The 27,617-nt window shown below is 38.2% G+C and overlaps 1 protein-coding gene, 1 long non-coding RNA gene and 1 pseudogene across 2 annotated transcripts in view; 2 read left to right on the top strand and 1 right to left on the bottom strand.

Annotated features, from left to right (window-relative positions):
* Positions 1-117: 117 nt before the first annotated feature.
* Positions 118-14,598, bottom strand: LOC111327330 (uncharacterized). The gene is made up of 19 exons (XM_022931487.2): positions 14,475-14,598; positions 13,335-13,699; positions 12,944-13,108; positions 12,542-12,655; positions 12,200-12,331; positions 11,721-11,817; positions 10,735-10,953; positions 10,062-10,276; positions 8,847-9,008; positions 8,454-8,621; positions 7,895-8,005; positions 7,037-7,153; positions 6,752-6,842; positions 6,263-6,640; positions 5,828-5,950; positions 1,964-2,083; positions 1,460-1,594; positions 1,113-1,355; positions 118-856 (listed from the first exon to the last, which is right to left on the bottom strand). The coding sequence occupies exons 1-19, from the start codon at positions 14,542-14,544 to the stop codon at positions 549-551; spliced, it is 3,333 nt and encodes a 1,110-aa protein (XP_022787222.2). The 5' UTR covers positions 14,545-14,598; the 3' UTR covers positions 118-548.
* A 1,609-nt stretch (positions 14,599-16,207) lies between these two features.
* LOC148723787 (uncharacterized) overlaps positions 16,208-27,617 on the top strand; it is a 31,365-nt gene continuing 19,955 nt past the window's right edge. The window contains exons 1-2 of the long non-coding RNA XR_015992001.1: positions 16,208-17,889; positions 18,043-18,198. This is a non-coding gene — a long non-coding RNA (uncharacterized LOC148723787). The remainder of the gene's footprint in view (positions 17,890-18,042; positions 18,199-27,617) is intronic.
* On the top strand, positions 24,955-27,147 carry LOC148723789 (uncharacterized; annotated as a pseudogene).

Raw genomic sequence — 27,617 nt, 5'->3', positions numbered from 1 at the left:
GACGTACGTAAGGTTTGAAAATTGGGGAATATCCCATGGGGTACATCCACGGATATCTCCCAGTTTTACTTGAGAATATTCGGTTACGTGATGACCAATCCTGCGCGAACAAAAATATTTGTTGGATCATAAAACTTTATTATAAAAAACAGTAAATGTTTCCCTACTAAAAATTTTTAAGGGTTTTTGGATCCGCGTGATCTTTATTGTATTTCATTTTGTTACGAGAATTTCCAGATGTTTTTCTTCTACAGGCACACTCCTCTTTATTGGTGTCCAAATCAACACACAAATTTCAGTCTAATACGGCAGTATATATGACTGAAAGGTCTGATATCATTACAATACCACATTGTATAGGCGCATATGAGAGATGATTTCAATCAATTGTTTTACATATGTTTTTTTTTTTAAGAGAATGATGAACATGCTCTTCTTTCGATTGTGCTTTACAGACTGAGAGTACTTCTTATTAATAAACACCTGTGAGTAACTACGAATGTCCCACGCTAACATCTTTACAAGATTTGTTTCAGTTCAGTGTTTGTTTAAATTGTTACTTCACAGTAAACCTCTACCTCATCTGCACGAAAATTTCTATTTCCTGTCCACACGTAATCACTAGAGTATGAACCGTGGTAAGAGCGATCGTTAAAGTAAGAATAATAGTTACTATTTGCGTTGTTAGCAACGTAAATATCATGTCCGCTCCCAAACGTCGGACCATAATTATAATAGCTGTATGTTGCATAGCTACGGCGCCAGTAATAGATATCCTTTTTAAAGTATCCATATCCGTAGTAGTTTTTGAGGGAAAATATAAAGGCGTTTGATGAATACGTGTATCCAGAGTTCCCTGAAAGAAAGTAAACATGAAATGGAATAGGTTAGAAATAAACACAAACCTGTAAATAAACTAAAAACATAGTGAAAATAGCTAGAACCGGTAAACGGTGAACTGCCATGAATAGTTTTCACAAGAGTTAATTTTCCACGTTTTGATACCGATATCAAATCTTGTGTACCCTTGTGTATTTCCAGTTTTTAGGTGTCCGTATTTTGGACTATCAGAAGACTTTTGAAAGTGAGATAAAGGAAATAAAAGATCGTACATGTCCATGAACTACTGGTGTAACCGCCAAATATGTAACCATGAGCTTCGATGATGGTTACTGTTTTTCCCAGGTTATCACAACGGCTGTGAAATGTTCGTGAACTCCAACCATGGCTAGATGCTCTATAGCACAGTTTCCAGTAACTTCTAGACTGACTCTGTAAGCGAGATTGAAGCCAGGAATCTAACTGGAACATTTTGTTCGAGTCTCTTCCTACGATAGACGAGTTTCCAAGACCTCCTGTGAAGTAAAGGTGATAAAACCGTACTGTTAAAGCCATTATGCTCTAAAAACCGCATATTATAAAAAAGAAACTACCAAATGTGAAAAATGAAAGGGCTTACGGAAAAGATTGCAGGTTGTCCCGTTGCCATAATAGTGGGCTGTAATGTTACACTGGCAAGTAAATGATCCCTGTGTGTTTGTGCATTTCGCGTTGACGTCACAGTTATGATTGTTGAGTACACATTCATCGACATCTATAAAAGGAAGAGAGCACACGATGACGTTCGCATGGGTCCATTAACACCAATGAAAACCAATGATTTTCAATGTAAGTCATGCAATTGTCAGTCGGTGATTGTTTTCCAAATGATTTTAAATGAGAGCCTTCATTGACTTCTAAAATGGAAACTTTGTCTCCAGAATCTCGTCCTAAGGACCTGCAAATATTGGTTGGAGGAGGGGATCGATGTTTGCATAGGTAGCTGAAAGACCTTTAAAGGGATTTTCCAAAAACTTCTAAGTGAAATATAAAAGTTGACAGTGCTAAAAGGGCATTTGTAAAATCATTATTCACCGAGTTTGGGCAGTATTGTTTAGAGTTAAAGTGCCAGTGTACAATGTACCTCTGCAGGTTATTCCATCTCCAGTGTAACCATTATCACAAGTACATGTATACGACCCATATGTGTTTTGACATGAAGCATTGCTAGGACATCCATAACCTGAAGAACATTCATCTATGTCTGTAAAAGGTAAGAAAGGAAAACCATTCAGATTGCCTACACATGCAGATTTGTTGCGTCACGACATTTTGTCGTCAAGCGATTCTACTGTAGGTGATGGCTATCCATACATTCAATCAAGACATCCATTCGCTCCAATCTGATGGCTCATTCAGTCAGTCTGTCTGTCACTTAGTCTGTTAATGATTAATCAATCAGTCGATCAATCAGTCAAGCAATCAACCTGGCAAGAATTCGATCTGTCAAGCGATCGGTCAATCAAAAATTGAAAAAGGACTATTGAAGAAACGCTTGAAGAGGTGTGGTTTTTTTGTTTTTTGTTTGTTTGTTTGTTTGTTTGTTTTTGTTTCGGTTTTTTTGTTTTTGGTTTTTTTTTTTCGCGATAAACTGTGTACCTGTGTCCTATTTTTACTTAATATCTACTAAGGAAAAAAATGTTTTGGCGACTTGATGTCATTGAATTATAGGTCCATTCAGTCTTGTAAGAAATATACAAATTTTTTAGAGACATGTTTCGGCGTGCTTATGCCATCTTCAATCAATGAGTAACTGAACGTGAGTAATTATATAACAGACAAGTAGATGAATAAAATACTTACAGTATGATGTAATACAAAAGCAGGTACTAATTACGGCGTGACAACAAACATAAAATTAAAGGTGTGAACTAAAATGCTAGAAAAGTGTTATAATGCTGTAACTGTTTGTTAAGTTCAGGTTTGATCTTATTTATATAAAAAGCTTCTTTGAGTTTTAAATCAATTGAGCTGTTGGAAGAATCCAGAATACTAAAGCAAGAAAGGGAGTATGTGTTCTTACAAGAAGGAGAAGTGTTAAAATGCTTAAAAATATGCGAGTTTTTATCGCTTTCCGTGTGCTCCTTTATCCTAGTGGAGAAGTGGCGACTAGTTTCGCCAATATAAGGGGAATTCCATCCCGCTCAAGAAAATTGATAAACTACCATGGATTTTAGAGCATCGGGAGTACGATCTTTAACACTGAAAATGTTTTTAATTTTGAAAGAAGTGAAAACAAGCTTGATATTCAGGTCCGATTTACAAAAGCGCTTAGTGAGTTGTCGGAGTTTAAGGTTCGCTATTTTGGAATAATAGCTGACAAAGGGGAGTTTAAAGTAACGTGTATTATTGTCATCTATGTTCCGGCTGTTTTGAGAGGAGGACCCGTCAAGATACCGCTTGAAAGTTCTTTCAATAATGTGCGAAGGAAAAGAATTACGTTTTAAAGTATCGGACAGTTTCTTAAGATCGTTTTGAAGACCGGAATAGGTGTTGCTGATTTTGTAGATACGGTCAATAAGAGTTTGGATCAGGCCAATTTTGTAGCGTGATGGAATAAAACTGAAGAAATTTTTTAGGAGACCAGTGTAGGTTTTTTTTATGAAAACTGAAAAAACACAATCATTCGAAGAGTTGTCGATAAATATATCAAGAAAGGAGAGTTTACCATCATGCTCTTTTTCGAAAGTGAATTTTATGTTGGGGTCCCGTGAATTAATGTAATCAAAAAATGACATCGTATCTTGTTCATTGTGGAAGCCACAAAAGGTGTCGTCAACATAACGCCTATAAAGTAGAGGGCGAGTCGAATAGTTAAAATTATTTAACCATGTTACCTCGTGGAAACCAAGAAAAAAGATTAGCAAGGATGGGTGCTAACGGAGAACCTATCGCTACCCCATCAACTTGATCATAAGATTTTTCATTAAAAAGAAAATGAGTCTCAGCTGTAGTGAAAACACAAAAGGTGTCGTCAACATAACGCCTATAAAGTAGAAGGCGAGTCGAATGGTTAAAATTATTTGGCCATGTTTCCTCGTGGAAACCAAGAAAAAAGATTAGCTAGGATGGGTGCTAACGGAGAACCTATCGCTACCCCATCGACTTGATCATAAAATTTTCCATTAAAAAGAAAATGAGTCTCAGCTGTAGTGAATGAAAACAGTTTTTTAAGGTCGGATTTTTTGATCGATAATTTTGGGTCATGCTTGAAAATAAGATCAACAGCAATATCGATAGTTTCATTTAACGGAATATTGTTAAAAAGACTTTCAACATCAAAGGAAATGAGAAACTTGTTGTTAAGATCGAAACTCCTGAGCTCTTCTACAAAAGAGAATGAATCTGTGACCGATTACGTGTTAGGTAAAAGTGGGGTGAGAAGAGAACTTAAATACTTGGCTAAATTATAATTATAAGTTCCAACAGAAGATACAATAGGTCTAAGAGGTGGTTGATTGTGATTTTCACGGTTCTAATGTAATTATAAAATTTTGTTGGTTGTGAACCCTTAGGAAAAATCTTGGTATAGGTATCATTATCAATAGAATGCTTTTTCTTAGGCAAACTAATGAAACGTTTGAGTCTGCCTTCCCTTAATAAAGTGGGATCTTTGTCTAGTAGTTTGAATTTAGATTTATCATTAAGTATATCAAAACAAGAGTCTAAATAAATATTACGGTCTAATATAACTACTCCACTACCTTTATCGGGCTTGAGAATTATAATATTGGAATTGTTCTTAAGAGTTCGTAGGATGCGTTGCTTGAAGGACGGTAGGACAAGATATAGTTTTGAGCCAGATGAGCGATTTATAAATAAGATAAAACCTGAACTTAACAAACAATTACAGCATTATAACACTTTTCTAGCATTTTAGTTCATACCTTTAATTTCATGTGTTACGAGGATCGAATTATTTTTACTAAATCTGTCACGCAATCCCAGACTTTTCTAGAATTATCTATAATCTGTAATATTCCACAAAATAGTACAACTTGTAATACGCTATAAATAGTAATAGAACATTCTAGATAACTAAAGTAAATGTATAAAAGCTGGCTTGCGAGAAGTACAAAAGAGATTTGCCCGAGGGCTTACCCTCGTGGCTTGCTGACTGAACTTTTGGAAGCTATGATATGACGAGGCTATGACCTTTTGACCTTGCGATATCCGAAGAGAAGAAAGAGATGAAAAAGACGATAATCGAGAGAGGAAGAAGATAGAGAATATAGAGTTTACTATCGAGTCCTCCGGAAGAGTTTGTGTACAAGGAAAGAATGCGATAAATCAAGAAAGCCAAGCGCTGTGGTCTTCAGTCGGCGGATGTTGGAATTGGAAGTTGATCAAGACGACGAATACTTACACGGCATGAAGGATTGTAAGCCTGCTTTATGAACTGCTTAACTTAATCTTTAACCTAAGTAAATTAGACAATGTAAAACTAATTAAATAATAGTTAAAATGGGTAACTGCTTGTTGTTACATTTTTGTTGCGTGCCATATATCGTACTCGGGAATCTATTTTCATATATGCTTTGTTAGCGGACATTTGTTGGTCATTCGTGCACGTAACACATGTTTGTTGTCACGTTGTAATTAGTACCCGCTTTTGTATTACATCATACTGTAAATATTTTGTTTATCTACTTGTCTGTTATATAATTACTCACGTTCAGTTACTCATTGATTGAAGGTGGCATAAGTACGCCGATACATGTCTCCAAAAAGAGTTCTATATTTGTTACAATATTTATCCTACTTGCTTCTACTACGACCTTATGGAAATTCCATTCAATCTGCTTTTCTTTTTCCATACATTATATTTTAATAATTTCATATTCATATATTGGATTGTGGATCTAAAATACATCGACTTCGGTGATGACCTTCTGCTAAGCTGAGTTTTAGAAGAGAATTCGCTAAGGGTAAATTTTTCAATCCATACCTGTACAACCCCAACCATCACCTCTAAACCCAATGGCACAATGGCAGTTGAATGATCCCTGTGTATTTGTACAAATCCCATTCTTGCTGCAGTCATGATTATTTTCTGTACATTCATCAAGGTCTTACAGAAGAGAAAAATCTTGAATGAGGAAACAACAATAACAGTGACAAATACAGAAACAACGGTTACAAAGAAATAATCAGACAAAAAAGCTATTATTCACAACTGGCTAGAACTGACAGGCCATTGGAGAGAAGGATGAAGAGAGGAAGGAATGAAGGAAAGTAGGCACGGAGCTAGGTTGTTGATTGTAACATTCCAAAATTTAATTTAAACCAGAAAAAAATTTGTCTTCAAGGCTATGAATTGATCTTTTATTTGCATTAAACATTAAAAGGATGCGTTCTTGCAAAAGAACAAAAATGCAATTACCTTCTGAACATGTGTAATTATGACAACTCTTGCAATCTACATCATTCCATTCAAATTTATGTCCAACTCCCAAGGTGTGAACGCAGTCCTCGTTCAGTCGGAAATCGTTGGGTTGACGTGGAGCCCAGTAGGTAAAGTTGCTTAGCTGGTTGCCAGCCCAAACAAAAGTGCCTTCGGTGTCTCTGTCATTAAGTCCAATCCATCCTTTGTCTCCATTCAGACGGTGCTGTATGTAGACATTTTCTTCTTGACTTTTTACCGTGATGAGGCTTGTGTTGTATAGTTGGCAGGCTTTTTGCGCCTCAGTCCAGTTTTTGCATGATTGACTTGTTGAGTAGCAAAAGCCAGAAAAGTAAAACCAGCCTGGTTTACAAACGTCTAACCAAACAAACGTCGGAGACAAAGTATAATTAATTCACCAGTCTGCTAAAATGTCTAATAGAATATCCAATATAACAATAACTTTGTTTCATTCGCAATTGTGCTTACCCGCCAGGACGACGTAAGACACGGTAACAGGGTCATGCTGATCAGCAAACAATTCCTTGAGACAAATACGAAATTCTGATGTCTGGATATGCTGCAAAAAAAAAATGAAAAATAAATATCAATCAGAAGGAAATCCCTATCCAGGTGAGGATTTCCATATGGCAAGTAAACAGCTGAAATATCACAGTTACGGTTGAGCTGACTTAATGAGTCGAGAAACTCCATATACATCATACGCCTTAGCAAAAAGTTAACTAAAAACGGAAAAAAAAATCAAAGAAGCACCTCTATCCATGCAGTAACAGATATGTACTTTGGCTTTAGGTTGTTTCCCTCTGAATTGTGATTCGCGGTGATTACTACCTTAGGCTCCTTATCATAAGTCTTGGCGAACTGCACGTCCTATAGGGAAAAAGCAGCCAGGGGTGTTAAAGAAGCAGCCAACTAATCAGAAAAGAAAACAAATCAATAGAGACAACTATTAACAAAAAATCTAATATATAGATTTACCCAAGTTTAAAAGCGGAGCTCCCAATAAGTGGAAATTTTGCAATAAAATTTCTTTACAGATATTCAAAATACGTAAAAATACGTGTACAAAGCCCACGCGGTAAAATTCATATTGCTTAGATCGCTGTTTACGTTCCTTCAAAGCCAGAAATTGTGCAGCGTTATGTTGAAAATTCTGAAAAAAACTTGTCATATTGAATACCAAACCTCGTGGTTTATTGCATCCCATGAAGCTTAGAGTACTTTCGTGATAGTATAAATGACAGAGGGAACATGCGTACGCTCAGTCAGTCGCGTCGCAACCAAACAAAAAGAGGTTGACCTTATTCCATGAGTATGGGGCTCTGCTCCTACGCGCGCTTCGCAAGCGTATGAGCCCCGCTACCAGACATAAGTGTTTTACTGAAATCTTTATTCAATCACGTTGCATAAATGAAACGGGTGAGGCTTTTTATACTCATTTTAAAGTAGGGAGCGAACACAATGATAACATACGAGAAAATTGATCGAGTTATCCGAGTTTTTAAGACTAGATCAAAGCAGAAGACATCTGTGCGCAGCAATCTTCCACGGCCACACATTCACAAGTTTTGATATCTCCCCATTCAACATGGATCCTTATGTGCAGCCTACCTTGCAGAATGCACCATTGTAGTTTGCAGAAACAGAGCTGTTGTTAGGAAAGTCAATTTTTCTACTTTCAGCGAAAAGTGGGCGGTGAATTTCTTCAAAAGCCATCCAGTTCTAGAAAGGAAAATTAGAAACAACGTATAGATAAAAAGTTTATTTTACTATAAACAAAGAAATTTTCGATTGGCAATTTCGGTCATAATGTACAACGTAAATATTACTGAGACTGATTTCGTTTCCCTCTTTCCCAATATTTTGTTCGAAGAAACCCGACTGAAATCGTTCTTACGTAGTGCTGAAATTAGAAAGTTAATGTCCGCTTTGCGAATATCGAATGCCTGTCTCAATTTTGGAGAAAGATATTTTACGGACCAATAGTTTACCAACCACTCTTCCTATACGAACAGCTATGTTCGAAAAAGGCTTGATGAAACAGACAACAATTAAACTGAACAAAACAAACAGAAAAAGGAGGAAAAGGCAAGTACTCGATAAAACTGAGACACTTAATTCTGAATACACACACTACTCTAGTTTTCACAGATATTGAGTTGGTACATACCACGAGGATGTCCTCATGAAGGCCATCGTAATTTTGTAACTCTCGAAGGCAAATGTGGAAGGTAGAACTGGTAGCATTTTCTATCCAAAGACTAGCGGCATCGTGCTTGTAAGCTGAAGTTACGTGATCCGCTGTCGCCAAAATAATGGGTGTTGCAGTAAATTTATCCTTTTTAAAGAGTTCAGAGTTGTTAGTTGCTGATAAGGGAGAATAAAATAATCTAAAACTGTATCTTATGCTAATAAAGATTTGGTTTGGGAAGTGCAACTGGCTTTATCATCGTTTGTTGTAAACAGAAACTATCATCTGCAAACCTTTCATCCATAAATGGGGAACATAGAGGACGGTGTCCTGATCAATACATAACTTAAGTGAACATAAGGGAACACTCACCTTTGGCAGACTAATTCCTATGCATTTCGTTCCGGTCCACCATTCTGGAATACGAGTATTTCCTGTCACACCACCATTTGGAGCTCCCTGGTAAGCCATCCAGTCGACAGTCGCAAATTCTTTTGTGCCACGGTCATTTCTTCCCGCAGCTGTCGCACAAACCTTTAAGACATTAATAAAATTCAGTGAATATGAGGTCCTCTAGAAGAGCGTTCTTTTTCTCGATGATATTAACTTCGCTTTCAAACTGAGGGTCATCTAACTTTAAAGTGCACCTACAACCAAAAATTTTTTTTCGCTTAACGAAGTAAGCTTATTTTTTTGAGTATTTCTGCGCAAAATTTTTTTTTTACTTGCTCAAATCTTCAATTTTCTATGCCCAGTCAAAATACGGAAAATCGGCCGCCATCTTGCCCCACGACTGAGTTTAAAGAGGAATGGCTCTAGTGGGTAATGTGACGTCAAATCGAGAACACGAAAGTCTGCTTTTCACACATTTTCTCTTGTTTGGGAAGGTTGTAGTCGATAATTGTCCGAAAATATGCCGACTAAGTGTGTTGTAGAAGGATGTAGCAACGAGCGAAATTTGCAAGAGGGTATCGTGCTTCATACAATCTTCATACAACACACCTAGTCGGCATATTTCGCACAATATCGACGACAATCTTCCCAAACAAGTGAAAATGTGTGAGATGCAGACTTTCCTGTTCTCGATTTGACGTCACATTACCCGCTAGAGCCATTCTTCTTTAAACTCGGTCGTGGGGCAAGATGGTGGCCGATTTTCCGTATTTTGACTGGGCATAGAAAATTAAAGATTTGAGCAAATTAAAAAATTTTTGCACAGAAATACTCCAAAAAATAAGCTTATTTCGTTAAGCGAAAAAAACTTTGGGTTTAGGTGCACTTTAAGTCAAGTAAACGTAAAGTCACGAATTTTTGCCGAATTGCACAAACAATTGGAAAAAAGGATCTATTTGGGAATGATTTTCAATCAAAGGTGAATAATTAGGTAATAGATCATTTAAAAAAAATTGAAATTTTATGCATTAAGGACACTTTAATGGATTTAGATCATTGTTTCCTGATGTTCAGCAGTACTAGTGTAAAGCTAAAATGACCTTGTCAAACGCGGAACAACCAGATCGAGCTCGAATCAAATCTAGGTGACAAATATTGAACTATTTTCTCTCAATTAATTAAAGAATAACCAACCCTGAAATTTTGGTAATTGACATTTTCCACCCAGGAAACGGTGGCTTCGTGCACAAAATTTCTCCTGGTGGAGTTCCAGTGATTGGTAGTAATCTGTACGTGCACTTCTTTGTCTGGGTAGAATGAAAATGGCTGAAAAGTCACCAACTCGCAAGCTGTCTCAGCCCAGGAAACATCTCTCTTCAACTCAATTCTTCCTTTTTGAACTGGAAAACCTAAAGAAAGATTGAAATAGTTTCAACCTTCAGTCTCGTGCTGTGAAGGGTGTTCATTTTCTTTTACTTAAGTTTGCGTTATTACGCTAGTATCTGATGGCGCCATTTTCAAAACACATTTTCATCCTGTCAGTGCTAACGATATAACTCTGTAATATATCTTCATCTGTCTCGAAAATCCCTTGGAGCTATGATTGGTGGCACAAGCACATAACCTATCCTTATGACCTGAGCCGGAGTGAAAGCCTCAAACTTGGACAAATGTTTTGTATAGATATTTCAGGTGCCAGTTAATGTACATTTTTAAAGTGGCGTATCCTCGTGTTTCAATCTTTTCATGGATTAGGCAGTGACATTCATGATTTGCTAACCCTAACCCTAGCCCATGAAACGCTCTTGTTTCTAAAGACGCGAAAACATGCAAATAATCGCTAAGAGAAAATATCTCCTCTTCTTACCCATACAACTTCCAGGATGATACACAGTGTGGTTGCTCTTCAGTCGACATACATCAAGCTCAAACATGCACTTGTTTTTGAAAGTAGTCGAGCTCGATGAACACACTTGTTCTTCATATGAAGGGCAGTTTTCTTCGCACACGCAACGGGCGTCAAATGTGTCGAATGCCTTGCAGACAGCATAGTAATCGCACGTAACGTTGATGCACGGGTCAAGGTCTTTGGAATAGTATCAAATATAACCAGCAAGTGAGCAGTGCTTATAGTGTCTCAAGGTAAGGGTGGGGTCTAAATGAGAGAGTGCTGCTTTTGATTGGCTGAATTTTTCTTGCTTTCCGTAACATTGAACCACTAATTTTACTGTATAAGTCCCCTCGACAAGTTGGGATAACTTTTTCTTAAATTGCCCTCGCGATATTGTATCTTAAAGAAACGCGCTCAATTCTTCTTGAAGTTAAAAAGAAAAAAAAAATACTCTCAACAAACAAACAAGCAAACAAGTTTGAAGACCTTCGGTCCTCCTGTTTTAATTGACTTGTCGTCAGTATATCAAGATTCACTTATTTTCTGCATGGTCTTAAAAGAATCCCTAAATACAGTAACGGGGGACACCCATTAACGAAGATTGATCTGAATTATATGTACAGATAAATGCATAACTGACAAACTTAAGGTGAAAAAAAAAGCGAAAATCAAGGGTGTTTTCAGAGCTGTAGCGTTGCTAAGGTATTCTCACATGTCTGAAAATAAAATGAACAAAACTTGCTGAGAAAACATTTAGATTCAACAATTGATGTTTACAGTTAAGGAAACCACCGTAAGCCACTTTTCAACTCCTGTTGGGTGAGTGACATCTTAGTTAAGGTAGCTTAAGGAAAGTACTTCAAGCAAACTCATGATCTGGAATTATAAGTAATTTCTGACAGGCCTTGCTACTGGTAGAAAGACATGGATAAAACAATTTTAACTTTCTGTGTATTGCCCACCTCCAATGATTGCATAATGTACGGTTATTGGGTCATGACTCTTGCTTAGTCCTCGGCTGTCCTTAACGCAAACCTTAAACGCCGACCGACTGACTTCCTGCAAAACCAAATAGAAAAACAATTGGTCAAGGAACAAAACAGGTCATTATTTCAAATTTAAAGTAATGTCCGCCCCATCCCAGCTACAACTGAAGTCTGAATTACTAACTTGAAAGGTTATTCTCAAGGTCTTGTGAATAAATTGAGGCGCGAACCGTGATATCCGTTTTAATCAATTCCTTAGTCTTCATTGTATGCCACTGCAGCCCCCGGTTGTTTTAAAAAAATACGTGCTTTTTATTTTGCAACGACAACATTATAAAAATAAGGACAATAGAGCAACTAAAAGCGCAAAAATAAACCCAAAACAGAATAAAGAAACAAACCAAATAACGGATGAGAAGGTATTATTAAAAAATTAGCTCATGCGAATGTGTTACCTCTATCCAAACGTTTATAGCGTTGTTACAGGGACCTTCTGAGTTGCCCCACAATGCACTTGTGGTGTTTTTGTGACTTCCGGATATCAAGACTGTAGGCGGCTCATAAAATGGGTTTTCAAACTTAAAATCCTGTTTTGGTACGCAAAATACAAGACCAAAAACTTTCAGCCATAGACCTGTTCATTGAAAATAAGTATGTAAATAGATCTCTGACCTTAGTGTATTTGAAATGTTCAAACTAAACTATTCATATCGACTTGGCTCCGATCAACAACAGTGAACAAAAAAAAATCAAAAACAAAACCTCAAAACGAACAAATCATACTGACAACTTTCAACCTGACAAAACGCGAAATAATTTTTTCTCAATGGTGCCCCATTTCCAGCGAAATGAATCTTCCCTTCTTCAGTGAAGTTCCAGTTGGATGGTAGCACGTCATATGCAAACCAATGCTGGTGAAACCAAAATAATATGTCAATTTTTAGAGAAGAAAAAAAAAATACCGCGAATAGCTTCAATCTATACCTGGAAGACATGATTAAGCTGATGTGAAACTAGGGAATATAGGTTCCCAAACACGAAAAAACAATGCGACCAGTGAAGGAAAGAAATAACTAATCAACACAATTTGCGCCACACGATGGGCCTTGGGCATTACTGGGGATTCCGTCGCATACGAAGATCATTTCATTCTGAGTGAAAGACTGCCCATTTATCGCAAAACTTTAAAATCAGCGTACCACTTTGAGGTCCGAATGAATGCCATCAAAGGACATGAGCTCTCTCATACAGACGTAAAACTCCTTCTTGCTGACGCCTTCCAGCCAAAGATTCATGGAGTCATACGGTCTGTCTGTGTGCTTATGCTGAACAGAAATAAACACTTGAGGCTTGTTCTTAAAACCCTGTAATTAAATGAGAGGAATATTAATTAGAAATTAAGAAACAAAAATTTAAGCTTTAAAATTCTTGTTTTCCGTCGCTGGTCCAAAAAGGTGAATCTCTATGAGGAATATCAGATTGAGTTTTCCTTTTGGAGTCCGCAATTCCCAAACCGCATAAGAATATTCTAGACAGCTATGTTTAAGTATTAAATCAATTATACACCACACACGTTACGATGAAACTTACATTACTTTGGTTATCAAAGATCGATACTCGTTTGCACTGTGTTCTTGTAGTCCATTCATCAAAGTCCACGATGCCAGACTTGATTCCTTGATGAGACCCTTGGAATGAGAGCCAGTTAATGACAGACATGCCTGCAGAACCACTTCCTGCCTCACGAACGCAAGCCTTAAATCCTGACGTAGAGATCGATTTTACCCATAGTGCTGCTGGGTCGTGGATTTTGATATGTTTGTTGCCATGGCTAAGAGTAACAAAGACTTTAATATCACCTGAGCCCTGGAACTGTGTTTTGAAGGAGACGGACTGGCAACCATGACTATTTTGGGAGGTATCAGTAATGTTGACCTTTCCAGCTTGGAAGACATCTGCTTAAAGGAATTTCAGAAATTGTTTTCAATATTAATTGCGAACGTAAGAATTCAGAAATGCTAAAATCTAAGAGAAGTTGGCTCTTAGGCGAATTATAGCCTTAAGCAAATTGATCTTCACACGCATAGACTCATTAAGACTGAAAAGGTGGATTTACGGGTGACTTTGAGGCCTCGAGATGAAAGATTGCGTAACTCTTAACCGTAAAATGAACAATCGAGGCATAAAGAATAAAGCTATTAAAATTCTTCGCCTCGACTTTTCTGTAGCCGAGGAGTTAAAATCGACGAAATTTGCACAGGTGTGTTCTTCTCCAGAGGCACTTCACGCCCACTGGGCGTTGTTCCAGATTTGTAACTTTGCCGAGTCTTTTGTCATTAATCTACCTTGTAAACCAGCTCGAAATTTTGAAAATTAGATGAGGGTTGGATAAAAGAAAGACAAAGAAAAATGTTACTTTACTCTATTATATACTCAACACCTTAACCCGTCAAATTAAACTTCGCTCCGACGAAGGGCTAACGCTCGAAGCGTCAGCTTTTGTGATCATTACGGTGGCCAATTTACCATTTCAACTTTGTTGATATATCCAAATTATTTCGTTACTCCAACCGACACAGCCCCAAACAGTTTCTTTAGAGACTATCAGCCTTTATTTATTTGTAAATTAAACAAAAGCACAGTCAACAAACTAAGCAATGAGACTGAAGTTTACCTAAATGATGTAGAAATATCAAATCAAACCAGCTACAGAATTAACGATACACTTACCGCTTGAAAGACACAGCTGGCAAGAAATCACAAGGAAAGCAAACAGCCCGAAAAACTTCTTTAAGGTCATTCCGTGGCAGCACGTATGAGTTGCAACCTCGCAGACAGCTCCTCTGATCCCAAGCTTTCAGAACGGAATGCAAACAGAAACAGTCGGAACATGCTTAAATGATGCTGTCAGTTACCTGATATATCTGCTAGAAACGAGGCTAAACGTAAATTGCTCAAAGCTGCTTTTTTGAGGAATTACCGAAAATTAATTTATAAGGTTGGATAAACGACGCAATGGTCACCTTCTCACCCTTTTTGTGGACGCGATTTTTTTTCTTACGGAGATCAGAGATATTTCAATATTAGTTACATTTTTGTCCTTTCCTCCATTTTTGTTTTTGCTTAGTTTTGTTTCTCTCTTGCATAAGAACGCTGACACTTTCTAATTGCGTGAGGTGTGCTGTGCTTGTTGGATTAACAAAAAACTGAATTATTGGAAAAGGGTTATAAACCCTGCGACTATAGGGCGCGATTGTTGTCTGCAATTTCTCGGAACTATGCCATTAGAAAAAGGATTATTGTGGAACATGTTAAGACCGATGGCGCAAAACTTCAGACGGGACCTCAAGGTAGAAGGGTAACCATAATAGGCCGTATTGAGAACTGCTTGCTTCTTGCTGCATAGCATTGTGATGAAAGAACAATAAAAATATGTCTTTATGGGCCTGTTTTTCTTCTCTAAGGGAGATTCTAGAATGATTTTAAGTCATTTGTTGGCTTCTGTTTCTGTTGTTTTTCTGTTGTTGTTTTTGTTTTTTTTTGTTTTTTTTGCTTAGTTATGTTTCTCTTTCGTATTACTGCGCTGATTCTTTCTAATTGTATAACATGTGCTGCGCTTTTTGGATTATCCTTTTCTAAGGTAACTCCAAAAAAGGGTTATTTGCCATGCTTTTATAAAGTGCGATTGTTGTTTGTAACTTCTCGAAATCGTGCCATCAGAAACAGGATTATCACAAATCATGCTAAGACTGGCGACACAACGCTGCTGAAGGGAGCTCGAGGTAAAATAGTAACCAAAATGGGCCGTATTAAAAACTGCTTGTTTTATTGCTGCAAAATTCTAAAAGACCAACAAAATCCTTCTTTTGTGGACATGTTTTTCTTCTTTAACGAAGAGCGTTGAGTTTTTAAAATGTTCTTAGCCGCTATGCCTGTTTTTTTTTTATTTTTGGTCTCATCTCACATTAGGACGATGGTACTTTGATGGGATAATGCGTAGCGTGCGCCATACTTGTTTTGATTATCCTGTCTTCAGAATAATTCCCAGTTCTGAGAAAAAGGGCTTGTTATGTGCCACGCGGTTGACTAAGGAGCGCAATTGTTGTCTGTAACATGAGCTCCCATAAAAACTCGAGCTCCTATCAGCAGTCATGCGTGGCCAGTCTTAACATGTTCTTCAATAATCCTGTTTCTGATGGCATAATTTCAAAATTTACAGGCAGCAACTGCGCTCTATAACTGCGTGACAAATAACACTTTTTCACGAATTCGAGATTATTCTGAGTACAAGATAATCCAACAAAACGTTGCACGCTATGCAATTAAAAGCATTGGGCAGGTCTACTAATGTGACAGAAATACAAAGGTGAGAAAAAACAAAACAGGGAAAAAATAAAGGTATTATCTAACAGATGACTTAAAATCCTTCTTCGACTTCCTTACGAGAAGAAGTACATGTCCACAAAGTAATATATTAGCGGGTCTTTCAGTCTTTCACCACATTGCCATCATAAGTAACTCCGAATTATTGGAATAGGGTTATTTTCTACGCATGAATAAAGGCTGATAGTTTCTAAAGAAACTGTTTGGGGCAGCGTCGGTGGGGGTAACGAAATAATTTGAATATATCAACAAATTTGAAATGGTAAATTGGCCACCGTTGCGATTATAAAAGCTAACGTTTCGAGCGTTAGCCCTTCGTCGGAGCGAATAGAGGAATTGTGGGTTGTGTGTGCTTTTAAAGGCTGAAAATGGAGCTACGTTATTGGTGGGAACATGGCAATGAGAAAAACAAGAATAAATTAGTGGAATTAACGATTTTCTACGCGTTTGTAAAGCGCGATTATAATTTATAATGTAAAATTTATATTGCGCGAATTAACATCTGTATGTGATCAAATGCGCATTACAATTTAAGTGAAAAGGCTAGACCACAACACCGGGACCTACGTTCCCTAATCTTTGCAATATGTTAGGGGGTTCTTTAACGTCCCCCTGCTAATCAGTACAGAGAAGATGCAGGAGACGGGGCCCACGGTTTTTCGTCCTTATTAAAGAAGACTGCATGTAGAATGTCTAACCATTTGCAGATATTATAGCAAAGGCAGCACATTCTTCTCAGTTATTTTTAAGACCCTGAGTGTTGGTCCAGTTTATGGCTCGAGCCCTCGACCTCCCGCACGATAGTCCGGCGCTCTACTATTTGAGCTAACCAAACGGCGGACTGCTGTTTGTAATTTCTAGAAATGGAGCCACAAAACATGCTAAGACTGGTAACACAACGCTGCTGAAGGGAGCTCGAGGTAAAAGGGTCACAAAATGGGCCGTATCAAAAACTCCTGCTCACTGCATAGCGATGTGCCGAAAGATCAACAAAATCCCTCTTCTGGGGACATGTGTTTTTTCTCAGACGAAGAAAGTGAGTTTGTAAAATATTCTTTTTTTCGTTTTGTTTTTGTTTTTGTGTTTTTTTTTTTCTTAATTTTTTTTTTCCATCTCAAATTAGGACGCTGATACTTAGAAAAGATAATGTATAGCGTGCGCGGTGCTTGTTGGATTATCCTGTTATCAAAATAATTCTGAATTCTTGGAAAAGGGCTTGTTATTTGCCACGCGGCTAAAGTACACGATTGTTGTCTAAAACGTTTTGGAATCATGCTATCAGAAACAGGACAATTTTAAGAAATTGTAAGACTGATGACATAATGCTGTAGAAGAGAGGCTAGGATGTTACCAAAATAGGCTTTATCAAACATTTTTTGCCTCTTGCTGCATAGAAATGTGCTGGAATACCGCTAGAATTTTCCTTTGGGAACATGTTTTTCTTCTCTGAAAAAGATCGAAGAAGGATTTTAAGTTTGTTAGTGACTACCTCTGTTGTTTTCTCATTATTTGCTTTTGCTTAGCATTGTATTTCTCTCGCATTAGTACACTGATACTTTTAATTTCATAGCGTGCACCGTGTTTGTTGGATTATCCAGCTCTCAGAATAATCTCGAATTCTTGGAATAGGGTTATTTGCTACACGGCTGTAGAACGCGATTTTTGTCTGTAATGTTTTGAAATTATGTCATTGGAAACAAGATTATTGAAGAACATACTAAGACTGGTGACGCATCACTGCTGATGGAGCTAGACGCGAAAGGTAAGCAAAATGGGCCGGATTGAGAGCCGTTTGCTTCTTGCTGCATAGCAATGTGTTGAAAGGCCAACTAAAGCATTATCTTATTTTACTTGATTTTCAGTTATTTGCTAGCCTCTGCGTCTGTTGTTTCTTCTCTTTTTAATTTTTCCCTAGGGATCGGTCAGATAGGGCAAACTATTCTTGCATGTTTTTCGGGGAAACGCACGGGATAACACATGGGGTGCGCCGCACCTCTTGGCTTTACTTGTCATCAAAACAACTGCAAATTTCCGGAAAAGGGATAGTTGTCACGCGGCTGTCAATAAAAAGGTAATAAAGCGCGTTTTTTTTCCTATAATTTGTTGAAATTATGCCATAAGAAACGGGGCGATCGCAGAGCATGTTAAGACTGGTTAAGTAATATTGGTTAAGGAGTAGCCAAAATGTGCCGAATTGAAACCACCTTCGAAGGAATGAGTAAAAAGAACAAACAGCAAAAGGAAGAAAGTTTTCTAGTGCATGCATATGTTCTGGCTTATATTCAAGACAGTCAATACAAACCAATTCCCTCGGCCAAACCTTACTATTTGAACCAAAGCCTTATCTTAGCTGCAGCACATCCTTATAAATGATCGTAGACATGAAAGAAGGCCATCGGTTGTCAGAGGGCTTATTTGTCACGGAGTAATCGAGTATCGCTAAAACGAGATTAAAAAGCCCGATTGTTGCCTGTAAATTGTTGAAATAACTCCATAAGAAACAATCGATTGTAGAACATGTTCAGACGTGTTTCGTAACTCTGGCGAAGGAAGATTAGGGAGTATCCAAAATGCGTCAATGAAAACTCCGTGTGTAAAAATGAACTAAGAGAACAACAAAAGGAAGGCATGCCGCGCGCGGTGTATAAACAGTAATAAGAGTTCTATGTTCTATTGTTTCGATATAAAAAAAAAATGAAGGAAGATAAATGGAGTTACAATGAGTGTCAAAATTCTTGGCACACTCCACTACTACAAAAGAAGATGAAATCCTCTCTTGACTACTATTACTGGCATATTTTCTCTAACATTCATCTATCCCCTCTCCCCTATTTCAATGCTGCCTTGTGTTAACAAAATGGTCGCTTATTTGTTAAAACAATGTTCAGGGAAAAACTATCTTGGGGACTTTCGAGTAGTCTATAAGCGATGACTGAATTAAAAGATCTCTGTTTGTTATGTTGAGTGGAGGGTTGTCGACCACATATTAGGGACCCTAAGCAAACTACGACGCAACTGCAATGAGAACGTGACAAAACAAGAAATCGAATCGGCAAAGTAATAGCTCAGCACGTGTACTATAAAACTTTGTACATTTCGTGCTGTCCCCTGCCAAACAACAACGTGAAATCACCAAAATTTAGATTGTCCGTGAACGGAAACCTTGACGGCCAATCATTTAGGTTTAAATTTGGAACTCAGTGGTGCTCACATACGTGATGCTAAGGTTGAGGTGTGGCGCCGTTAGAGACAGTAAAACACATCCAGCCATTCGCGAAATTCTTACTATCAATTGAAATTCAGTTTTTGATTAATGGATACTTTCTTCGCCGTTGTCGTCGGGACTTCTTAAGGTCCCTGCTAAGGAAAGGCGTACCACAACGTGTGTCATCCATTGCGCTAGTTCCTTTGCCTTTGAGGAGGTCAGGGGCCTGTTATCTGGTTTTGGCTCTGCAAAAAAAAAAATTATCCATCACAATTCTCGAAAGGTGCACTAAATGTGCAAAGTCTTAGGTTTACTTTGAGATCTTAGCGTTCTTTAAACAGTAATTTGAAATCGAACGAAATTTTAACTTTCCTTTTGATAAAGGAGAAATTTGTTTATTACTTCAGATGAATCAACAGCGAGACGGTGAGACTCGGTCGAAAAAAGAAATTAGATTACTACTTAGGAATTAGCTAGGGTAACTAATCACTGGCCTGTATAAACAATGAATAATAAAAAAACAATTGACGATAAAATGTACATTCACCAGAACTGCAGGCCTAACATAATGAAAAGGCACTTAACCCTACTTTAAGCCTCGTCTCATTGATCACGATTCTCCTCGGCGGCAAGAATTGTACTTAATTTTCTATTGCGAGGAAAAACAAAGATTAAAAAGATTAGCACATTATAAACAAATTAACGTGAGCATCGATTCTTTTTGGCTTTAAGTACCAGGGAAAACAAAGGAAAGAGGTCAAAAACAGAATTTTTTTAAGTCGTGAACAACGAAAAACATACGTCTGTTTAAGGATTAAGGCCAACATTGTGAAAAGAGGTTAGCGCGGAATCACCTTCGTTATTTAACTGGAGTTTTACGGCAGCACACAAAGTTAAGTTCATGCCTTGTGGCGTTAAAGATGTTTTCTGGACCTCACTCACGAAATAGTCTACACCAGTTCACTACGGCGTAAAATCTGAGTGGTGGTGATTGCCTCCAAGGATTGCAATTAAGTTATATCTCTATTACCTTTGAATCCTTCCTCATTTCGGTATTGGTCAATATTAATAATTTTAGGCTGTCTTTATCACCCATTGGGCTGAATGGGACTACTCATAATAAATTTTAAAAATGAATTTAAGGTAAAGGTATAACTTTAACGTAATTTCATGAGCGATTTTCTGAAAATCTTAATTTCCTTACACTTTTTCACGCGTAGCAAATGAAAGATGAATCTTTCCTGCTATATAATTCTTTCTAATTTTGCTAATTGGTTAAACGGAATCTCTATCCATTTCAGTTTGAAAATTTTTTGGTCGATGAGATGATGTCTGCTGATTTCAATAGTTTCGTCTGTCGGTCGATAGACCTTTATACCCTGAAATCATTTTAAAAAAATCAACAGTAGTTTAGCGTGGTTTTTACTCTAATCTACGACGATATTCCTCACCACAGTGGTCAAAATGTTGTGGACTCTCAAAGTGCAGCACTGTCGATTGGCTTTTTACCTTATTATCGTCCTCAGAATTTCCATGTTTGAGAGCTGATAAAGGCATTGCGTGACACGTTGACACGAACAGCTTTTTGTACTGTTACCGACATAGGCAAATTGGCCGATCGGATTGCGACATTACTCAGTGCCAGCTACGGTTAAAATACATAATCTCTGTTTTGTTTAGCCTGTGAACAGGCATTTGGTCGAGCGGGAAACTGGGGAGAGGAAATAGCGAAAAGGCCTCAGGATATACATTTGGGACCGCCATTCCGTGCATCAGATCCTGATGCAAGCTCCCATTGGCGAGGATTTGACTGTTGACAGCTCTGATTGACATCGGCTCTTCGGTCGACGCGTACCACGCGATTTGAGCAAACATCTCTTCTCCATGTTTAACCAACTGACAGTTACGTGTAACACGAGCCTACGAAAAGTCAAAATTTTGGAGAAACCAAGAAAGCAAACACAATGCGCAGTAAATTTTTAAAAATCACTCTTTTCCAAAAAACAAGCTCCAGTGAAAGAAGACTAATTAAAGAACTCATTTCCGACGTAAAAAGGGATAGGTGCATATTACGTTTTAACTAACAAATCAAGATGAAAGATAAAAGTCGCTAAATATTTTCGCATCTGTGCAAATGAGCCTTGCAAATTTGTCCGCGAGTGAAGAGATCTCAAGTTCCATGGAATCTATCAATGGGAAGCAAGACTAAAATGGCCTTGAAATATTTTAGGACGACAGATTTATTCAAAACAGGTTTTGATTTGCTGTTATAAGCGAAAAACGTACGAATTTCTCACGTGGTAAAATTCATCATGCTCAGATCGTTGTTTACTTGCCTTCATGGCCAGAAATTGCGCAGCGTTATGTTGAAAATTCTGAAAAAACTTCGACTTGACGCAAAATCTTCTATTAAACAATACTTTTTTAACACATAGTTACTCGAACATAACATTTACCGGGCCATCGAATCGTCAAATTGTCGCTAGGCCCTGCTTGAAGTCCGAAAGAGAATCGTAGTGTCGTTGACTCGGAGAGCTTCAAGTTTTGGAGAAGTCATAGTATCCAAATCTGTACCATTATGATTTATAATAATTTTCGATAATTTTCGATAATTTTCGATAATTTTCGCGGGAGCTTACTCATGGCCGCGCGAAATTGATCGACAGATAACGATCTCGCTTACAGATGATCGGCAGGATAATTACAAAAGGGCGGAATAGCGGCCTCAACTTTATGTCTACAGGCTCTCTCCCCTTTCCCCAATTACCCAAAAAAACTATTTTTTTCAAATAATTTGGATATATCAACAAAGTTGAAATGGTAAATTGGCCACCGTAATGATTACAAAAGCTGACGTTTCGAGCGTTAGCCCTTCGTCGGAGCGAATAGAGGAATTGTGGGTTGTGTGTGCTTTTAAAGGCAGAAAATGGAGCTACGTTCTTGGTGGGTGCATGGCAACGAGAAAAACATGAATAAATTAGTGGAATGAAAAGCAATATTTCAAATGAAATATTTCATGGCCATTTTAGTCTTGCTTCCCATTGATAGATTCCATGGAACTTGAGATCTCTTCACTCGCGGACAAATTTGCAAGGCTCATTTGCACACATGCGAAAATATTTAGCGACTTTTATCTTTCATCTTGATTTGTTAGTTAAAACGTAATATGCCACTAATTTATTCATGTTTTTCTCGTTGCTTGTCACTCCTGGGGGTTAGAGTTCTAAATTCCCCGGAAGAATCATTCAGCACCAAATTTTGCCTCTACTCTCATTTCCTTTTCAATCTTCTGTCCTCCTTCTCTATTTCTCCTTCCCTCAAATGATTTCACAATTTTATCATAACTCCTGGTTTTTTCTGTTAATCTACCTTTTACTTAGCTGTTATTTCTATTCTTTTCCGCTTTACTCGCGTTTGAATATATTAGGTTTTAAGCAACTAAACTAAAGCACCTGGCTATCTGTTTGAATAAAGCAATATTTGGCTAACAATCAACGCTAACCAATTCACTGAACGAAACCTTAATGATTGCACACGAGCCTTGTTTTAGCTGTAAGGGGTATCGAGTGGTCTTTGCGAGCATTTGCGAACCTGCGAGCAGTGTGATTATTTTTGCGAGCACGAGCAGTAGTTAAATTTTTCTTGCGAGCAATGAGCTCTTTAGAAAATACAGATGGCGAGCAGCGAGCACTTTAGAAGACTACAGATGGTGAGCAGTGAGCACTTTGAGTGCTTCGTAAATTTCCGGAATCTCTCTCCTATTGATAGTATACGTTGTTTTGCGCCAAGTAATAGCTAATAATCTGACAGACGCCTCCAAAACAGAACTATAGGTGCAAAGCTAGGGCGGTTCAACTAGTCCCACTATCTTACAGCCAATTGTGCCCTGGTGGATGCCAAACTACGTCACGTAGCTTCACATGAGTCAGTCAGAGCACTCAAGGAGATGTACTAGGTACAGAGCCCGCGATCTAAAGTTTTCCATCTCTTTCTAACTCTTTTCTCCGAAAAGCTTGTCATATGCATAGGTTTGAAATTTTATTTGCTACAGAAGGTCTCGCCGATCGACGTTCAAGCCAGCTTCGAGAAATTGTATTCGAAAATCGACGATAAATTACAAGACCCGAATCTTAAAGAGCTATTGGCGTCTACACTACGATCAATTGCCTTGAATTACATCCAAAGGAAAAGCCCCAATCCACCTAAAGCTCCTGTTAAGGCGCTCAATCGTCTTAAACAACATGACGACATTGTCATCACAAAACCTGATAAGGGATCTGGCACTGTAGTCATAGATAAACGGAGGAATATCTCGTCTTTTACATCAAGCATCTATAGTCGATACATCTAAATTTACACCGGTTGATCCAAATCGTCCTAAGACTCGAGGCCGTCCACCCCTGAATATTATCATCCTCTTCTACAGAAAGAAAACGAGTTGAAAACAGTTTTACATCAATTCATTCCTGAAAAACTGGCTGAAATACTACCTCCCAGAGGTTCCCGACTAGCGCACCTGTATGGACCACAGGTGACCCAAGCTCTGTTACAGGCTCTTTCACATTGAATAATTAAAGAGTTTGTATCAAGATAGTGGTTTAGTTGGATTTAATCTTGAGCTCCGTAAATGTAAAGTTGTGTGAAATAATCAAAGAAATAAAGTCTTACCTTCGTAGAGAGCAGTCTGTGTTGTTCTCCTCACGATTTGAGGCCGTTTTGATGTGTTTTTGCTTGACGCCCTAAGTTACCGTGCATAAAATACGGGAAGGTCGGAAACTTCTGTTGACACATGCTCGCAAAAATCGCTCCAAAACAACACTTAAATACTTTCTCTCGAATCAAAACTCGGCAGCACGAGAGCCAAATAGTTGCCCTTTAAGTTCACCGAAAAAAATCCCTCAAAAGTCGATTTGTCGAGCAACCAATCCAGCGAGAATTTTAAATTAAAGGCCGTTCGAAATTCTTCTGATGCGTGGAAGGAACTTCTTGTGCAGCTGAGAGACCGTTAATGCGCGGTCGACCTGGACGCTTGTCGAATCTCTCTAAACGGGTCCTCCCCATAGACTTCTAACACCAACTCTTCACACATACTGAGGTACCCCGGGTAAGAGGATATTTGTAAAAATCCATTGAAAACAGTGAAGATGGACAGTATCGACGATCTAGTCAAGTTGATGAGTTTACCCGGGGTACCTTAGTATGTGTGAAGAGTTGGTGGTAGAAGACTATGGGGAAGACCCGTTTAGAGAGATTCGACTAGCGTCCAGGTTGACCGCGCATTAACGGTCTCTCAGCTGCACAAGAAGTTCCTTCCACGCCTTAGAAGAATTCCGAACGGCCGTTAATTTGAAATTCTCGCTGGATTGGTTGCTCGACAAACCGATTTTTGTGGGATTTTTTTCGGTGAACTTAAAGGGCAACTATTTTGCTTTCGTGCTGCCGAGTTTTGATTCGAGAGAAAGTATTTAAGTGTTGTTTTGGAGCGATTTTTGCGAGCATGTATCAACAGAAGTTTGCGACCTTCCCGTAATTTATGCAAGGTAATTTAGGGCGTCAAGCTAAAACACATCAAAACGGCCTCAAATCGCGAGGAGAACAATAAAGACTGCTCTCTACGAAGGTAAGACTTTATTTCTTTGATTATTTCACACAACTTTACATTTACGGAGCTCAAAAGCAAATCCAACTAAACCACTATACAAACTCTTTAATTATTCACTGTGAAAGAGCCTGTGACAGAGCTTGAGCCACCTGTGTACGGACTACCAAAAATTCACAAGCCCACTTTGAGTATGCGTCCAATCCTTTCAGCTTCAGGGACATACAACTACAAGTTAGTTAAATGGTTAGAAGAATAGCTCAAGCTTCTCTCGGTGAATCAATATACCATTGATGATGCTCTTGGTTTCTCTAAAGAAATTCGCAAGCATCCCGTCCCTGAAGATGATATACTTGTCTCGTACAACGTAACGCCACTGTTTACAAATGTTCCTGTTCAAGAAACAATAAACATCATCGTCGATAAAGCGTTTACCAATAATTGGTTCAACTTATCGTATGATCTTAACGTACAGAAGGATCAGCTCGCTCAACTTCTTAGAATGGCATCCGCTGATCAACTCTTCCAATTTGATGGTCATCTTTATGAACAGCATGAAGGAGTTGCAATGGGATCCCCCCTTGGTCCTTTATTAGCCAATGTGTTTATGTCCCATATGGAAGAAAGACTATTTGATAAGGATCTAATGCCTCCATTCTACAAGCGTTACGTTGATGATACGCTTGTGATAATGCCTGGACCCGATATAGCTGAAAGTTTCCTCGATGTACTCAATAGAATCTACTCTAGTATTGCCGGATTTTACTATGGAGCTTCTCAACAACGGCTCCATTCCTTTCATTGAAATGTTGATAACGAAGAACGGCAACAAGTTGGAGACCAAGGTCTATCGTAAACCTACAAACAAGGGCCTACCACTCCATTTTCAAAGCCACGCCGATTGGCGCTATAAGAATTGTCTTGTTAAAATAATGGTTCATCGTGCAAGGGAATTGTCCTCTGCGCATCAGGTATTTGTCGATGAATGTAAACATAGACAATCTATGTTTACTCACCTTGGATACCTAAGTTCGTTAGTGAATGGCATCATTAATGAATGTGATTATCCCTCAATGCAAGAGGCTAAGGCGAAACCTGTTACTGATGAAACTTTGAGAGCCAGCATCCCGTTTAAAGATCAAACCTCAGCGAACTCAATTAGAACGCAGATGCGGGATCTCAGTTCTAAAATTGGAATTGATGCACAACCAGTGCTCACCAGCAAGAAACTTAACTGAATATGATCTTAAGCTAAAAGAAAACAAACCACCTATCGTAAACCAACACAGCGTTGTTTATTGTTATAAATGTGATTTGTGCGATTCAAATTGTCGGATATACGACACGCCATCTATTTCAACGCACTGCTGATCATCGATGTTCTGCCATTGGTCGTCATCTGGAAGATGCTCATGGGAACGTTAACTCACTCAATGAGAGCCAACTTCGGATGCTTAAAAAATGCAGCACGAAATGGGATTGCCTTGTCAACGAAATGTTGTACATAAGAACAATAAGACCTAATTTAAACACCCAGAGTGACTTCATTAAGGCTAAGCTCTTTGTTTGACTTTCAATGACTCTTAATTTATTCATTTTCTCGTCTATATATATCTTAGTTTTGTTATTTCATTCTCACTTGATAATGACGTTCTGGAAACGTCGAAACGTCGTGTAATGTTTTCCAATAATTTTTATCGCAGATTTTTATTGTAAAATCTTTTCACAAATCTTTACTCTGTTATTCTCTCTAAACCGACGCTAAAATGGAAGGTATGTTTTTTTTTTTGGTTATATAGTGCTAATGAGATGTAAATAACGTGACATTCGGCCTAACAAGCATTTCAGGCTTCGATTTCGATGATCGGCAAACTGGTTTCCCGCTGATTGACTGAGAAAGATTCAACGCAATGAAGTTTTATTTATTTGGAGAATAATTCTAGAATCTAACAAATTACAGCCGTACAGATCTGACAGGCTCTAGCAGTAGCTCTGAAGATCAAATACTACTTGTAATAATAGTATTTCTTTAATTTACTTTCTACTTTTGCGGGTGCCTTTCGAGAAGAATTCTTACATTTCGTATTTCCGCGCAACATGGAGACATAGTTTCTAGACATGTCTCTTCGTTTGGCTAGGCCTTTAGTTTTTGATCAAAATAAATTAAAGCGACATTTCATTTAAGAATTTCCTCGAGCTGGTGAAGCTCAAACGACCGAGGGTTGTTACTGATTTTGTTTTGTCTAATCGGGTTTCAAATGCCACCGATTGGCATCAGATTCTACCACATGACCGAAAGGTAGAGATCCCATTATAATAGCTATTATTACTAGTGGCCAGGAAGCTTTCAAGGTTGAAAAAACTGCTACAAAATGCGATCCGAGTACACTGTTTCAAAATATCAATGTTATGACTCCGTCCATCTTATTTCCCATTGCCCACTGGAAAATCTATCATATCTACAAACCCTGGCAATCTGCTCAAATAAATGGGAATTTAGATTAACAAAGGTTTGCAAGTAATGTTGTTTCCACAGGAAATTATGTCGCCTCCAGTCATTAAGGTTTCCAGATCGTCTTTATTGAAAGCAGGGCCCTAAGCTGCAAAGTAACTCTTCCTCCCCCTTGGTGGAGTGGAAAACTTACAACTGCTAACCAGATTACAACATCAAGAAGAATAAGTTAAA

The sequence above is a fragment of the Stylophora pistillata genome, chromosome 9 (genome assembly GCF_964205215.1).
Source record: "Stylophora pistillata chromosome 9, jaStyPist1.2, whole genome shotgun sequence".
Classification (NCBI taxonomy): Eukaryota; Metazoa; Cnidaria; class Anthozoa; order Scleractinia; family Pocilloporidae; genus Stylophora; species Stylophora pistillata.
The sequence above is the reverse complement of the archived record's forward strand: the minus strand, read 5'-3'. Positions and strand labels throughout refer to the sequence as shown.